General features: G+C 55.0%; 1 protein-coding gene across 2 annotated transcripts in view; it reads left to right on the top strand.

Annotated features, from left to right (window-relative positions):
* Positions 1–17216, top strand: part of LOC111154597 (mannosidase alpha class 1C member 1) — a 135785-nt gene that overhangs the window by 102252 nt on the left and 16317 nt on the right. For both annotated transcript variants that reach the window (XM_022514272.1, XM_022514271.1), the window contains 4 exons: positions 1027–1107; positions 7000–7094; positions 12098–12224; positions 15172–15265. In XM_022514272.1, the coding sequence (XP_022369980.1) occupies positions 1027–1107; positions 7000–7094; positions 12098–12224; positions 15172–15265 (397 nt within the window). The remainder of the gene's footprint in view (positions 1–1026; positions 1108–6999; positions 7095–12097; positions 12225–15171; positions 15266–17216) is intronic.

Raw genomic sequence — 17216 nt, 5'->3', positions numbered from 1 at the left:
TGGCAGGTCCGGGGAGCCTGGGGACATTTCCAGCAGGCTGGTGCAGGTTAGGGAGGGTTCTCGGAAGAAGGCAAGTTGGGGTCACATCCCTTCTCTGAGCCTTGGCTTTCTCATCTGGAAAACGGGAGCAATGCTGAAAGAGAGAATGGCTTCACGGTGCTCTTTTTCAATGGAAAGCTCTCCCACATGAAGGGCTGGTCATTGTGTGTGGTCAGCAGTAAGACTGTGATGTGGGGAGCGCTGGGTGCAGGGGAGGTCATAGCGGGCACCTCTGGGAAGCCACGCGGGGCATCAGGTAGGCATCTTCCCGTACCCCTCAGAGCAACCCACCTTGGGATGAAGAACCCTGAGCAGAGAAAAGTGACATCTCTTGCCTGACATCCCAAAGCCAAGTAAGAGGATGAGGTGGGATTTTAACCTAGAGCTGGTCCTTGGCATGATGCCCCAACATCCCTGATTGGCAGTCCAGACCCAAGAAAGAAAACGCGGATTAAGCCAAGTGTGGACATGCCCTCGGGCTGCAGACCAGAGGCTGAGAAGTCTGCTTACCAGCAGGTGTCTGCCTGGCACTCTGGCCTCTCAGCCTCAGCTTGGCCCTGTCTGCCCCAGAACCACCTCAGAGAACCTTCCCCTGGCCCTGTCTCCCTGCCCTCCTGCTAAGCTAGGACAGTCCCTCAGGAAGGGGGTGGCTGGATTAAAGAACTTGCCTCCCCTCAGGCTAGGCGTTAACCAGCAGCTCCCACCACCCTCTCGAGCCTCTTGGAGAGCCACCAGGCCTAACTTTGCTCTGGCGGCCTCGGGCGAGGGCTAGGGAAGGAAGCCAAACCCAGCATTTATTCGTAATGCTGTCCACATGCTGTAGTGGCCTGCCCTGCGGGTGCTGATCCCTCGCAACTTCTCTGAAAACCACCGCCCAGCACAGCCTGGACTGTCTCAAGGGCCTGGCTCTCCCCTGGAGCCCAGCCGGCATCTCACAAGTGCCCCCCCACCTTCTGCTCTCCCCTTCTCTCTCCCACTGCCTTGCAGAGTGGAGAAGCATCCCTGTTTGAGGTGAACATCCGGTATATCGGAGGCCTCCTCTCCGCCTTCTACCTGACCGGAGAAGAGGTAAGTTGACCTTTGAAGCCCCTCGACCATTCAGGTGTGAGAAGACTTCGGAGAACATCTGATCTCACTCCCTCATTTCCCCAGTGAGGAAACAGGGATTCAAGGGGATTTGCCTGGGGCCACCCAACCTCCATGGGGCCACCTGCTGGCCCTTCCGCCTCTTCTGTCTGATGCTTCTGTTCTGCTGCCCAGGTGAGCCCCACTGGCTCCCATGGTTGGTAGTAAATTCTCTAAGGACGATGACTAGTCTCTCGACACCATCCACGCAGCTCCTCGCACAGCACCCAGCAGGCTGTGGGCTCAGTCGGGGCTTGTAGAGCTGCCAGACTGGTTTTTGCAGGTGTTGGTTTTCAGGATGGAGGAAGTCAAGACTGTTGTTTCATGATTTCCACCTGTGGGCGCCTCTTGTCCCCACCGCCACCCCTCTGCTCCCCTCCTGAGCCAGCCACCAGACAGACACCACTTCAGGTCTCCAGTGGCAATGGGAGATGGGCAGCCACTGCTGGTCACATACCCTGAGTGCAAGGCCTCAGGCCCCAGGCAAGGTGCCTTGGCTTCCAGCGGAAGGGCTGAGAAGTGTGGGAAGGCAGAGCCCTGGGCACAGAGTCAGAAAACCTGGGTCTTATCCCCACACCATACCTGCTGTGATCTTGAGCAAGTCCTCTCCCACCCCTGGGCCTTGCTTCCTTCTCCACCGTGGGGATCGGCTCACAGAAATCTTGAGAAATGAGACAGGAGAGATAAGGTTTGACCCCGAGCTGACCAGCTCCAAAGCCCGTATTCTCCAGGCTGCAAGAGAATTTTAGGAAAACCACAGAGCTCTGTAGAAATGGGAGGCTCTTCTTCCCCTCGTCACCTCCCATGAAAACGCAGCCCAAGTATCTGCACACGAGGTTGGCCAAGTCCCCAGGACCTGGGTCATCCACTGTTGTGCTCCCCGTTACCCAGAGGGCCGCGTTGCTCAGCACAATCCCTGTCTGGGGCTGGATGCCTGGGCTTGAGCCCTTTCCCTTCCCTGCACTTCTCCCTGCTCTGTCCACCCCGAGATTAACATCATCCCCACTCCCTGTGGCCGGGGGACCCAGAAAAGTCCCCACTAAGCCCCAGTGCTGTTGTCTGCTGAGGTCATTTCTGCAGCCAGGGGTTCAGAAGCATCAGGTGCCTGCTCTTCCTCCCCAGCCGCTTCAGGCCTCTCCCTCGGGCCTCATCTCCTCAGCAGAGATTACCACTTGGACCAATTCGTCCCCAAGTAATTGTAGTTGGGAGCCCTTGGCTTTGAGCCAAATGAAGCCTGAATTTCATTTGAAAACCCAAGAACAGGAAAGTGACATGGAGCAGAGAAAGGCACCGTGTTCTTCTAGGTACTTGCCCAGCCTCTCTGCCACTCATGGCTCTGGGAGGTGGCCACAGGATGTGGGGACTGGGCTCACAGGAGTCAGTCTGGGGGCCAATGATCTGTGAGGGGCAACTGGAGTCCCTCAGTTCTGATGCTCGACCCTCCCCCTCCCTCCTCTTAGAGTATCTGTGATTCTGAGAACTTGTTTAAGGCCTTGGTTAGTGATGTAATCTGGCTGGGTCTGAGGACAGAGGAGGAGTGGTCCCTTGGGGTGGTCCTTGGCTTCATGAAGGATAGAAGTGGAATGTGAGCCAAGAGGAAGTGAGAACTGAGTTTATTGAAGACACAGAGAGAGAGGGAGGGTACAGACAGAGCATCTGGGAGACTCAGAAAGGAAAAGGAGAATGAGTCTCTTCTTTGCTTAGGATCTGCAGTTTTTGTTGAGGATTGTGGTCTGATGTCCATGTGCTCTCAGCATCTAGGAACTGGTCATAGCAAGGACGGGGTCTAGGTGCCTCCATAAGTCACTTATTCCTCGGCACGAGGGGGTCTTGACATTGAGATGTCTGGTGTCAGTGTCTAGGATATGCACAAGGCAGCCTTGCCTGGTCATTCTTGCCCAGACAGTCCTTGGATGGTATCTCCTGCACTGGAAGAGTCCAAAGAAATCATTCGCTCCTTGATCCTTACAAGGATGAAGCAGGTATAAGGCGGGGGTGTAGGTGCTCGCATGGGTCGAGGCAGGTAAGGGAACGTAAAAAGCAGTCCTTTGTGGGGTCACTTCGGTTCCCCCGTGTCACTAGAAGGGTCATCAGTCTGACTGTCTGGGATGCAGAATGGATGCTGGGGTGTGGACAGGAGGACAGGAGAGACTGTGATTTAGAACTAGGCCACAAAGTCCCACTTGGCTCAGAACCCCTGAGCAGGCAGGCTCCTGAGGTTATGGGCACAACCCTGTCCTCCAGCCACGCCCTGCTGGTCCCTCTCTGTCCGTAGCACCTCCACATGGCAGAGACCATACCCGATGTGTCCTGTCTCACTGGCCCCCAAGCACCCCATGCGGTGGGGGGGGTCTTTGCCTACTTGCAGATGTGGGAACCGAGACTTAGAAGGAACTCGCTCAGGTTGCATTCCCTGATGGCCAAGGTGAGTTGGTGCCTGACTCCGTGGCCTTTCTGCCACAGGCCTGGGTCACAGCCCCCATGCAGCCCGGCCCGGTGTCCCCACTTGTCACCACCTCTCTGTCCGGCCCGGTGTCCCCACTTGCCACCACCTCTCTGTCCGGCCCGGTGTCCCCACTTGCCACCACCTCTCTGTCCGGCCTGGTGTCCCCACTTGCCACCACCTCTCTGTCCTCCATCTTGCACACAGTGGGTGCCTGTGGCTGAGCCTTTTCATTCTTCAGATTTCCCACGAGTATTTGTGGAATGGTGCCTGAAACCCCAGATCCCTCCTGGGCTGAGGCCTGTCTTTGCAGCAGGGGGAGCCTAAGGGAGTCACCCCCCTGCTGGGTAGGCCAGCGCTACCGCACGCCCCTGAGAATGGCAAGCCTGGTGACAGTCACACCAGGTGACGTTTGCCCAGCTCTCTACAGTTCATGCAGCCCATTCCCTTATGTACCTTCTCCCACTTGAGTTCTAGAAGGACACCGGGAAGCATCTAGGGCACGTGAGCGGCTCCATTTTGCACAAGAGGGTCAGAGTCCCTGAGGTCACACAGCTGCCAAGTGGGAAGATCTGAACCCGGGCTCTGACTCCCAGCCCGGAGAACTTTCACGCTGCAGAACATACTTCTTGCTAGTTTCTCTCACTCTGCTCTGGAACCTCTAGGCACCTGACTGTGGCTTACCGTGGCTGCCTGCAGCCGCATCTCTCCGTGTTGGAAAGGCAGGCAGCTCGCGTCACTTCCCAGCTCCACAACCTTGAGCAAATTGCTTCTCTGAGTCTCGGTTGTATCATCCTCAGAGTGGTCAACACCCTGCCCACAAGGCTACTGGGGACTGAAGGTCATGTAGAGAAGATGCCTGGCATAGTGATACTTTGTGATTTATAATAAGTAATATGTTTTTGGTCTTCATCCCATTTCTGGCAGAGCTCCTAAAACCCTTGGAATTTCCTAAGCACTGAGAGCAATCATTGTGTCTTTTGTTATGTAAATTGGGCGACTCTTGGACCCCACCTGAGGATAGAGGCTCACTGCCAGGAAAATGAACCAGAAGGTGAGAGGGTAGTTATTTTCAGTCCCGTGCCCTGACTTCCAAGGGACGGGAGAGAGCCAGGAGGTTGAATCAGGAGCCAACTGGCAGTGGCCTAATTAGCCGTGCCCATGTCATGAAACCTTCATAAAACCCCAAAAAGGAACTGGGCCATGGAGCTTCCAGGGTGGCTGAGCACTGGGAGATTTGGGGAAAGCTCCAGTCCTGGAGAAAGCATGGAGGCTCTGTACCCTCTCCCCAGACCTTGCACTAAGCATCTCTTCCGTTAGGCTGTGCCTGGGCTACATCCTTTTATAATAAACCAGTAAGTAAACATGTTTCCTGAGTTCTGTGACGCACTCTAGCAAATTAATCAAACCCACAGAGGGGTTGGTGAGAACCTCTGACTTAGAGACGGTGTGCAGAAGCACAGGTAACAGGCTAGACTGAGGACTGGTGTCTGGAGGGGCGGAGGGAGGGGTGCGGCAGTCTGGTAGGACTCAGTCCTCAAACTGTGGGAACCGATGCTGTCTCCAGGAAGATAGTGTCAGAACTGAGTTGAATTGTAGGGCACCCAGCTGGTGTCTGGCGAATTGCTTGCTGGTATAGGGAAACACCCCCCTGCCACACACACACGGAGTGGAATCGGGTTCAGAATCTGTTCCACACCTACTCACTTCCAAGAGAATAAGTAGACTCATGTTCTTCTTTTGCCGGTGGTACCCCTCTGGTCCACACACACTCACTCAGCATCCTTCCTGGTGGGGTTGAGACCCTGCAGTGCCCGCCAGCGACAGGCTTTCCAAAGGTGGAGAGGTGGAAATTCCTAAGAGCGTTAAGAAGACACCGCTTGCAGTCCTCGGGGCAGACGGCAGCCGGTCAGCTGTCCGGAGTGGGCTCAGGTGCAAGTTGGTTCCTCTGTACTGCACTGCGCAGCCTCCCGGGGGCCCAGTGACACTATCCGGAGCCTCAGATGAGAGCCCTTTGTTGTTGCTAAACCGGTGGCTTCTGGGCCAAGGCTTTGGAATCTGGGTTCTAGAGAAACTCCCGCCGGGACTCTGATGTGGGTGGCCCCTGTGCCCACTCCTGGGACCCACTCTCTGGCGGGGGACACTATCCTCTTCTCCCGCCCATCCCTGCCAGGCCCCTGGTGCAGTTCTTCCCTTCCCATCTCTCCCCTTCCAGGCAAGAGGCACAGCTGCCCTCAGAGGCCCCGCTGCCTCGTCCCAGCTAGCCCTGCAGACCCCCCACCTCAGGCCCTCCGCAGCTGCCTGAGCCGTTCAGGGGCCCATACTGGGGCCTGGGGACCCAAGAAGACTTGGTTTTGCCGCACGCGGGAGGTCAGTAGACTGGATCGGCCTCGAGCTCGGAAGCGAAAGGAAACGTGTTGTTCTACCCGGAGCAGTTGCTAAGGAACTTACATCTCACGTTATAAAAAATAAATAATATTTACTGTGGGCTTGCTTTTATTATTAAAAATAGCGCAGAAAGAGAGATAAGCCAAAGGAAGAAAATTCCTCTCTGAGCCTACCCTGTACCCCTAGGCGAGTATTGTTAATATTTTGGTGTATTTCCCTCCCAGCCTTTCCTCACGCATCCGTGTGCATGTAATTTTTACTAAAGTTGAATTACACTATTTCAAATTATACTTTTCTTTTCATAAGCTATAAACCCTTTCTTTGTTATGAAGTAATAGTCTATATTATTCCAGTGGCTGCCTGGTCTTCTGTTGCATGGATAAGTCCTAATTTAACCACTTCTATATTGTTTGATGTTTAGAATATCGTCATTTTTCCACGATTATGTTTTTATTTATTTATTTATTTATTTTTATTTATTTATATTTATATTTTCCACGTCATATTTCCATGATTGTATTATAAACAATGCTGGAATAAATAGCCCTTAAATTCAACATTTACAATATCCTTGATTACTTGTTTCCTTAGAATAGATGCCTAAGAGGAAAACTGAGGCATCAGAAGGTCACAAGTGCTTCTGAATTAGAAGAACAGTGTGAGGGGGTCAGAGCCTCCAGCAGGGCCCTGAGGCCTGGGGCCTCCTTACGGCTCCTTACAACCCCCATGTCAGTAGTTTAACTGTTCACCTTCTCTGCTCCTTCCCGTCTGTAAAATGGGAACGATGGGAAGATTCACGATGTCAAGGGGGAAAGGCTCTTTCCCTGGTTTTGCACACGGGGCGGCAGCACTTTGCTGAGAAGCTCCCAGCAGTGGCACGGTGAGGCAAGGACTGGAACCCGAGCCTCCCACCCACCCCCCAGCCCGCAGCTCCTGGGCCCCTCTGCCGGCAGGAGCGCGCCCACCCAGACCCATTCACGGTGCCCGTGCTGCTTCCTTTACAGGTGTTCCGAGTGAAGGCCATCAAGCTGGGAGAAAAGCTTCTGCCGGCCTTCAACACCCCCACGGGTATCCCAAAAGGTGTTGTGAACTTCAAAAGGTAGGCCATCTTCTGGTTTCCTGCTTGTGGCTTTGGGTACATCTATGTGGAAACTGAGGCACGGAGAGGACAGGACCCGCCGTGGGAATCATAGTGAGTCAGCGGCACAGCAGAGACTAGCCTTAGCCGAGGGCTCTCCAGGGCTGATGCTTGTCACCAAACCTGGGGCTTAGGATTCATAAGGCCCGATCTTCCCTAGGTGGGGAGGGGGCAGCTAGTCTGTGATTGTCCCCTAACACTGCCTTGACTCACAGCCCTAGGGTCAGGAGCCAATAGGCACATCACATGCTCCCGCCACGAGGAGGTACCCCAAACTGCTTGGGGGTCTCGAGCCCCTGAGCAGAGGGACCCCTGGGCTGGATCTCAGGAACTCAGTGTCAGAGCCCAGAAGCTTGGACTCCAAGGAAGAAATGCCCTAGTCAGGTCGAATAAGCCAGTAGCCGGCCATTCCTGGGCACAAACCTGGACTTCCAACTCCATTTTTAATAATACTTATTGGAATTACCCCCTCTTTAAAAATAGTAAGTTTTCATTGCAGAAAATATGGATTATACCACAGAGAAAACTCCTGCGTGGTTCCACTAATCAAAGAAACCACCAGTAATGCTTCTTTCTACTGACTTGGTTTTAAAACATTCATTCTTATTGGCTGCTTCCATGATTTTCCTTCCTGACCTATTGCTTAATCCAATGTGTGAACTAAAGACTTTCTGGGTAGCCACTAAGTCACAGAATGTCAGAGTGGAAGGCACCCTGGGCCGTGCAATGAGAGAAGGATAGAGCTGGGTCTGGGGCTGGGTCCAGCCCCAATGCCTGGGGGTGCTTACCTGCCCCGCATGAGGCTGCCCTTCCCTCTCACAGGGATGAGAGTGTGTTTATATCCACCCATTGTCCAGATGTGGTGACTGAGACCCAGAGAGGGGAAGGGGTGGGGTCAGAGTCAAGAGAACTAATGGCCAGCCAGCTTAATGATGGATGAATCTTTATGAGCACGGGTCTTGCTCCTGGGACCCCCAGTGCCCCATTGTCTTGCCTTTCCTCACTCTGTCCTTCCACTGGTCCCCTTCCTCTCACAGCTTCCCTAGCCGCCAAAGGCCAGCTGCCCTGCCATCTGGGCCACGAAAACCAGAAGCCTCTCCTGGCCTCCAGACAATTTATCTGCCTCCTTATGGCCTCAGCACGTGCCTATTCATGTTCCCTGCTGGCCTGGAAGCCTCCTGAGGGCAGGATCCATGTCTAAGTCTTTGCTCCTTCCTTCAGCAAATATCCATGTTCAGGCCTGTGTGCAGGATAAGAGATCGGCCATGCGGCTGCACTGGCCGCTTACTGAGCAAGTCCACGTGCCCGGCATTGTGCTAAGAGTTTCCGCACATTGCCTCCCCCAAGTACTCCTCACAGCAACCCTTTGAGGGTAGATATTTATAGTACCCGCATTATTCAAACAGAGTCTCAGAGAGGTCGACTAACTTGCTACTAGGTAACTGGGGATATGATTTAAGCCCGTTTGGTCAGAGATTGAAAGCTCTGCTCTTAGGGCCTGCCTGGCCGTCCCTGGGACAGGAGCCCTGCCACCCTTGTGCTTCAGGAGCAGCCCCCCCGGGAGATGTTGCAGAAGGCACCCAGGAGCTCCCCGGGGCCGTTCTGGAGGCTCTCCTGCAACTCCAAGTCTGGGGGAAAGGTTGTAGTATTTCCATCTCACCAGACTTCCCCATTCCATCTCCTGAAGTGATGTCTTCCCTCCGGACTCTCCATTCACCAGCGGCGCCCCCCAGTGGCCTGGTAGGGAAGTAGAGGCCCTGGGCTCTGGTCAAGCACCTCAGTGCCGCTGCCTTGGCTTCCTTGCGGTCCTGGGCAGGTCCCACTCTTCAGGTCGGCCCGCATGGGGCCTCACAGAGGAGAGGGGACTCGGTCCATCCCTGTGGTCCGAGAGCATTCCTGGGGTGCGACCTCACATAAGTCTCACCATAGGCCACAGGGGGCCCCTGGAGCCAGTCGAATCCCATTCTCCATGCTAGGATTGACTTCTCAGAGCTGGACGTTTGGATCACTGTTCAGATTCCTGTCCCACAAACACTAATCCTGGAGAAACACAGCCACAGCTGTCAGGGAGCCGAGACGCAAACGCGCTGTCTTTGTGGTTCTCTGTCCCAGGGCTGGCTTCTCGGTCCTCACTGCCTGGAGTCTGGGAGAGGACCTCAGCTCAGCCCTCCTTCCCGCATCTGCGTCTGTGCGTGGCCCTGTGCTGGCTGCCTGCCTTACCCCGGTCCCTCAGAGCCCAGACCGGCTGCGACACAGATCCTGACATTTCTGATTAAGAAAATGCATTTATTTTTAGGCTATTTGCCTGCTGCGGGTGCTGTATACATATGTATGTATATGCATATTTCCTGGCAACGCCTCCCTTTCATTTTCTGGGTAAGAGAGTCTGTTGCTAAAAAAACGCCTCCCTGTTCCAGCCGGGGGAATGTCAGGGATGTTTATAGCCCACGGGGTGCTGAGTTTGCTCTTTGCAGAGGGGGCCTGCTGGTGGGAGCTGGGCTGCACACCGCCACCCAGCCTGGGGCCCTCCAGGAGGAAGGGCCGGCCCAGGTCGCTGCAGGAGGGATGGGTAACAAGGCCCTGCCCCAAAGTGAGCCTGAGTGCTCCTCCCATCTGAGAGGCAGAGGCAGGGACAGCTGTGACCCTTGACCTGCAGGGACCACTGAATCTGAGAGAGTGGCAGTGTCCAGTCCAAGGATTAATCTGTCACACACACAGACTCACACACACAGACGCACTCGGCTGCCACCCACCCGAATCAGCAGGCTGAGATACACAGGTTTGCCTGTGTCACACACTCTTGCCGCCACACACTCCCACACAAACATGCATTTGTGTAGACACGCTCCCACCACACACAGATAGCCACATCTTAGTAATTGCTCGTGTTTCTGGAGCATTCACTGTGCACCACACACCATGTGAACACGTGATCTGGATTCTCGCTCTTCAACCTCACAGTGAGCACAAGGACTCCATTTCACCAGGAAAGACACTGAGGCAGGGAGAGGTGAGGTTGCTCACCCAAGGTCACACAGCCGTGGAGTGAGGTCAGAATTAGCCAGGTCTGTCTTGCTCCGACATTCACAACTGTACCATACACAGGAGCACGCATACAGACATACACGTACCCATGGGAGCTTCTGCCATGCTGGGGAGGGGTGTTGTGGAGTGACCCCTTCTGTGGGGAGAGAACACAGGCTGCAGACCCACTTGTAGGCTTACCAGACTGGGAGGGAGGCAGGGGGCAGAGCCTCTATTAGCCCAGGGCTTCACAGGGCCAATCAGAAGCCCTCCTGGTCTCTGGAGGCCGCCCAGAACAGGTGCATTTGGAGCACAGAGTACTTAGGATTTGGATTTGGATTCAGCTCTACCAGTTCTGTTCCATGCTGTGTGATCTTGGAGAAGTGTCTTCCCCTCTCTGAGTCCGAGCATCCTCACCTATAAAATAAGAATCGTGGTATTCACCTCCGAAGTTGTGAAGATAAAATAAGAAACTACAATGTCTGGCACCCATCAGGAACTCAGTAACTCAAACAATAATTTTAATAAACTACAAACACGTGATTTATATGTGCATAATTACCTAATGTGAAAAATGACAGTAATTACATGCCTAATTTATACCTCCCAATAGCTCTGTGAGGTGTGGGTACTGTCATTTAACAGATGAGGAAACTGAGGGCGAGAGAGATCAGCTGACCTGCCTGAAGCCGCCCAGGCCGGGCACCGCGGGAGCCGGCATTTGAAGACAAGCAGGAGAGGGAAGGTGCCCACCCACTGCCCGCTACTGTCCAGCCCTGGTCTGCGTGTCTGCCAGGCTGGCCCCCCTGCAGGGAGCCCACTAGGCAGGGAGGGAGAGGAAGGAGAGGCTCATATAGGGGAAACCGAGAACAAAAGACAGCTGGCTGATTAGTGGCTGTTTTGACCTTGAATGTCTCTTCCAGGGCAGGAAGCATCCATTATTCAGGAAACCCTCTGTGGGTACCCACAGCTCCCACTGAGATAGCTGGAGGGAGAAATCTCACTTGGCCTGAGGGGAAGAGGGACAGAAAGGGGATACCTTCCCCTTCCCTCTGGGTGGATGCGGGGCCATCTGGGTGGGAGACCATTAAGGGATATGCAGAGCCCAGTCTGAATCTGGCCTCCACCATCTACCAGCTTCGACCTTCCTGATAACAACTTACTTCCCCCTCTGAGCCTCAGTTTCCTCTTCGTGTATTGGGATGAATGATGCTTTACCTTGTGGGCTTTAAATGACGTCAAGATGCAAACAGCTTGACCCTGTGTCTGGTATCTGTAGTGGCTCAGTACACAGAAGCTGTTTTATTTTTTATCTGTGAGCCAAGTCTCCCCTCTCTGTGCAGCCCATCCCCCCCCCGCCCCCAACTCAGGGAAATACCCAGAGAGGTGGAGGCGGGAAGAAGGTGGGGTCCCTGCTTTTCATCTGCCCCCGTCCCGGCCCCAGCCACGGCAGTGTACCCCCCCCTACAGCGTCACAGACGGTAGCGGCCAGATGGCCTTCAGCCAGAGGACAGAAAGTGTCCCGCAGGGTCTTTATGGTCCCTGACAGCATTGTCCATATCACTTATAAATTTAGCGTAACTTGGGTGCCCGATCTTGGCCACCAAGGCAGCTCTGGCCCCATCCTAGAGCCCACACATCTCCCAGGGGCTGGTTGATGAAAGGAAACAAAGAATAGTGCCGGTAGACAGGCCTAGCTAGGTTCAGATCCCCTCCAGCAAGTCACTTCACGGACATCCATGTCTTCATCAGCAACTGGGGCTGTTACTGGTACTGACTCCCAGGATGGAGTAATGGAGATCAGATGGCGGGAGCTCCCAGGACAGGGCCTGGTGAGCGGGTGCCCCCCCACTGAGCAGTACCCCCCCCCACATTACTCTCAGCAGGGGAGCCAGCCCCAGCAGCAGCAGGCTGACAGGGGTGCTTCTGTCTTTTCACAGTGGCTCCAATAGGAGTTGGGGCTGGGCCATGGCCGGGAGCAGCAGCATCCTGGCTGAGTTCGGGTCTCTGCACCTGGAGTTCTTACACCTGACCGAGCTCTCTGGCAACCAGGTCTTCGCAGAAAAGGCAAGTGTTCTCCCTGCTCCCCCACCCCCAATGGCTCCTCCCTTTTCTCCCCACTCAGCAGGTTCCCAACCAGAAGGGGGGGCCTCTGGTCACCACCGTTGCTGCCTGCGGGAGCCCTGCGCGTGCATGCCCAAAGCCAGATGGCAGGAAGGTGTGTGCAGGGAGTCATCAGGGTTCTGCCGGGGCAGGGAGGAGATGAGGCTGCCGGCGAGGTTCTCACCGGGGCTGTCAGCTCGGTGGCAGCCACGCACATGTGGAATCGGGAGAGAATGCATGAACTGAAATCCAGGCACCCGCTCCCGTTGGCAGGAATTGGCCACCGGGTGCAGAAGGCCCCTTTCCAGAGACAGTTAACTTTTTCATGTGCGATCTGCCGCCTTCTCCTTCCAGATGCCTGCCTAACTCACGTTGTCAGCAGGCTGGCAAAGCGATTGCACTCCACGGCAGAGGCACACGTCTGCCCTTCCTGTTTGTTACCAGGCTGGCTCAGGGCACAAGGGGTGCTGAGAGCTGGCCTCCAGGCTGTCAGCCCGCCTGACAGCTGCCCGCTCCTGCCAATCTGTGAAGCCCTCCGGAAGAAGGGGTTCCTCCACGTGACGGCCCATGGCAGTCGCCGTCGTCTAGAAATGTCTCCTCGGGTCTAACACTAAACCCCAGGAAGGGAAGGGTTCACACAGACCCTCAGAGGGCGCTTGGGCTCCACCAGCAGCTGTCCCTCCCTGAGTCCTGCCTAAGGAGCTAAAGTCCCGCCTCCGGGAATGTCCATTTGGAGGCCTCTCCCCTCCCAAAGCCTTCCCTTCTCTGAAGGTTAGACTCTTGGGGTGCCAAGGGAGCTGGGAGATCATAGGTTCACACCTCTACCCAGTGGCTCCCAGTCGTGTGTCCACCAGCCAGCCTCCAACATCTCCCTGCAAGCCTAGAGGAAACACATCTCCGGGCGTCACCTAGGCCTGGGAATCTGCATTTTTAATAAGTGCCCATGTGCTTTTTGATGCCAGATTTAAGAGCACTGCTTATTCAGTATGGGACTCTCCCTGAGCATTCTTAGGAAGCTCAAGAAGTGCTTTTCAGCCCCTTGATCACTTCCTCTGTGTTGGGGTTCACTACCCCCCCCCTTAAATAGCTTGTCACGTCAGACCTGCCTTCAGAGCCTGTACTGGGAGGACCCTGGCACCCTGTGACACCCCGCCTTTCAAGTTCGTGAAAGAGGTTCCATCCCACTTCCTGATGGGTCTTATTTGCTGATCCATTTTCCTACCTCCAAGCCTTCCCGCCCCCAGCCTCCCCGTTTCCTTTGCTCTTGAGTCAGACTCCACTGGGAAGGTTGTGAATGGCTCACGCTGGAGCGGGACAGAGAGCTCACTCTAGTCCCTGGTTAGTCTGGACAAACTTGCCACCACCGCCCCAGCACTTGCTATGTGTTGGGTACCTTTATAGTGTTTCTGTCCACCCCTCCAGACCCTGAGGTGGGTCTTCTTGTTACCCGCATTTTACAGAGGAGGAAACTGAGAGAGGTCCAGTCACTTGTCCTGGTCATCCAGCTGGTAAGCGACAAGGATCCAAGCCCAGGACTTTCTGACTCCAAAGCCCACGTTCTTTGAAGACCAGATTAGTATAGCAGGCTTCAGGCTTTCCCCCTCAAGTCCATCTGCCTGTCTCTCTGTCTCCCTCTACATTTATATTCTCTGGCTATTTTCATCCCCCAATCATGCCTCCCACAGAGGCAATTATTGGCAGTCAACAAATTGGCCCAAATTCTAGAAGCACCCGTACCCTCCAGGGGAGCTAATTTAGCCTGCTTCACTGCTCACCACCAGGACAGTCGAGAATAACTCAGGTACAAGCACATTCTTGTCCCCTATAATGGACTCCGTTAACATAAATGGATATGAAATCTCGTGTGGTAAAGCAAAGCGCCGTTCCCTGGAAAGAAAGGTCTGACAGCTGAAAGGCTGCTCTCCCTGCTCCTCGCCTTGTAGGTAAATCTACAAGCATGGTACAGTACTGTCCCCGAGGGCCTTGCTGTTCTCGAGGATTCTGTGCCGGAAGGATTATGTGTCCTGCCAGAGAGCAGACCCCAAGGGATAAAGCCTTCCCTCTTCTCACCCTTTGTAGCCCCAGAGGTTGCAAATCTAGCCTCTTCCTGCTCCAGCCGGGCAGCCTTTGCCGCGTGTTACCGCACGGTCCCTGCCCTGACCCGTGTCGAGCACAGGGGCTACTCCGTGTGGCCAGCCGAGCCCTGCCTTGTGTCCTGGCTCTGGCACTTACGAACTCTGACCATGGGCAGGCCGCTGAAACTCCAGGATGCGGGTTTGTTCCACAGAGATAATACCAGATGGATTGTTCGAAGGTTCCAGGGTGATGCAGGTGATGGGTCTGGGTCAGAAGGACTGAGAAATGTTCACAGCTGTTGTTAGGGCAGGGGTGTGAAGGAGCCCAGGCCTTTCCTCTGCAATGGTCCTATCATGTCTGACACAATGATTTATTCCTCGGTTGAACCATATGAAATGGCTGGTATTGACCATTTCTGACCTATTAAAAGGCAGTTTTACCCGTAGTTCTTACAAACGGGCTACTATCGCTTATAGGAACCATCCCCACTCCCCACCTGAAAAGGCCCATCCCCCAAAGCAATGCACAGTGAGGAAGGGGTGAAGTGAGGGGAGCGTGGGAGGCCTAGCAGGGCCCCAGGCAGAGGGGTCAATGCAAAGGCAGTGGCCAGGCTCCCCTGTGGCCGTGTCCTGCTGTGCCTCACACGTGGGCCCAGGGCGTGGCCATCTCGCCACCTCCAGGCTGTGGCCTGCTGTTGTCACGCAGCTCCCCTCCTGTCTCGGCTGAGCGGTGTCCTCTTCGGATCCGAACAAGCTCCCTCCTTCAGCGGCCACCGCTGAGCGCTGCCGGATCCTTCCAGAAAGTGAGGGTGTGTCTCTTGTCCATTTCTTGGCAGGTCAGGAACATCCGAAAGGTCCTCAGGAAGATCAACAAGCCCTTCGGCCTCTACCCCAACTTCCTGAGCCCAGTGAGTGGGAACTGGATGCAACGTGAGTATGGGGAAGCCGCCGCCTGCCTTGCGGTCACTGCCACCAGGATCCCGTGCGAGGCACCTTGGCCAAGTGAGCAGGGACACATTTGTTAGAGCCCCAGGCCAGCGAGGCCTTTGCTCCATGCTCCTAGATGCCAGCCACCGTGGGGGTCTTCACTGGCGTTGTGTTTTGTGTCATCCTGTGTGACAGGTGTGGTGGCTGCCCCGTCACGAGGCCTGCCCTCTGCACACTCGCTGCCTCCAGGCTTCTGTCTCTTAGGGTGCCGCTGAAGCCTCTTTGGTCATCCCCCAGACTAGTGGGGCCATTCCACACAGCACCATCTCTCTACTCCAGGGGCGGCCCCAGGAAAGACCACGTGCCCTCTCCCAGCCCCTTGGATCAGTTGCCCCACCTCCAGCTTTAATCCAGAGCCCAACTATATAGTGATAGAAAAATCATGAACTTACCGCTGTATCTTACGCGGGCCGGAGTGGGTCCTGGGATTCCTGCTGTTCTCTGTTCAGTGGCTTGTGCCTCAGCCAGGTGGGCGTGGGCCCGGGGACCTCACTGATAGCCCCCAGCTCCACCCACAGAAACAGAACGGGGTTTGCGGGGACATGCAAGCTGGAGGGTGTGGAAAAGTCTCCCAGGACCCTGGGATTGCTCCTGTCAGGAGGTCACAGCACGAATTGGTGGCGGGGCAGGTTCCTTTGGCCCTACCCACCCCCCCCAACACCTCCATCATTTCTGCTGATACAAGGAGCCCTCTCCCTCTCCCCTGCCACCAGCCCTAGTTGTTACGACATCAGCAAGGGCTTGGAGCAAAGCATGGGAGACTGATGACTGCCTGGCTCCAGGAAATGCCCTTCCTCACTGCAAGCCTTGGTCTCCTCTCTTGCAAATGGGGGAAGAGCTCGAGATAGCTTTTTTGTGCACCATGGAGGGTTGGGGGAGTAATGGTCAGAAGCTCCAGGAAACAGATTTCAGTTCATCTTCCAAAGATGATATGTGTTGTGCCAAAAGGTAGTGAGTAAAAGTAGGCAAGCCGGGCCTGGGGGTCAGGCCAGCCTGCAGGGACACCGGGGAGAAATTGCGGAGGCCTTATTCTCGCAACCCTGGGCCTCTGTGACTGCAGGTCCAGGAGGCCCAGAAAATGTGACCCAAGGACTTTTCCCCCGTGATGATCTCACCCCCAAATGGCCTCCTGCAAGAACCACTTACAGAAATACAAGGTATTTTTAACCAAAACACACCGCCAAATCCAAAAGTGCAGGGAGAAAATGAAGGTTTGAATTACAGATTATGGCCATGGGAAGACAGTTCAATAACTGTTACTGTTTTTAATTGCAAGGCCTGACTGGGTAAAGAAATAAACTACCCGACTGCCAGCCTTAGCTGCTCCGGGAAAACGCAGCAGAAGCCAACGCAGCAGAAGCCACCGGGAGGGAGAGGGGCGTGACCTCCCTGTTTGAGCAGCTACCTTGGCAAATTCCAGGGAGCCTCCCCACCCCCACCCTGCTGAGAAGAAGAACTTTCTTTTCAGGCTGCACCAGGGGTCGCAGGGCTGAGCAAAGTCGGTCACATATGGAAAATTGTTTCATATTAATAAAACATGAATCTGAGGCCTGCTAAAGGGCAGAGGGAAAGCTAGAGTTCTGCTCCTCCGGGCACCTGCCTGCCTCGTCCCCGACCCCCAGCTCCGGCAACAAGGCTCATCTCAGGTTCTTTGTGGTTTCACTGGGATTTTTTGGTAATTGTGTGTTTTTCCAACGGACGAGAACATTCCCAACTTGCGTAAGTTCAGTGTGTTTACTTTCTCTCCTCTTCTTGAGTCCTTGGTTAGCCCATTTGCAACCACAGGAGCTGCAGCTTGGGGAGGGGAAGTTGGGGGTGTGTCCTGGTCCCATGCCCCTGCTCCCGCTGCCCCCCACTCCTGCTGGACACTGAGCTGCAGGGTAATGGGGGAGGC

This window comes from Enhydra lutris, unplaced genomic scaffold (assembly GCF_002288905.1).
Source record: "Enhydra lutris kenyoni isolate GAN:26980312 unplaced genomic scaffold, ASM228890v2 scaffoldscaffold38, whole genome shotgun sequence".
NCBI lineage: Eukaryota > Metazoa > Chordata > Mammalia > Carnivora > Mustelidae > Enhydra > Enhydra lutris.
Note: the sequence above shows the minus strand (reverse complement) of the source record. Positions and strands in the feature narration are given on the sequence as shown.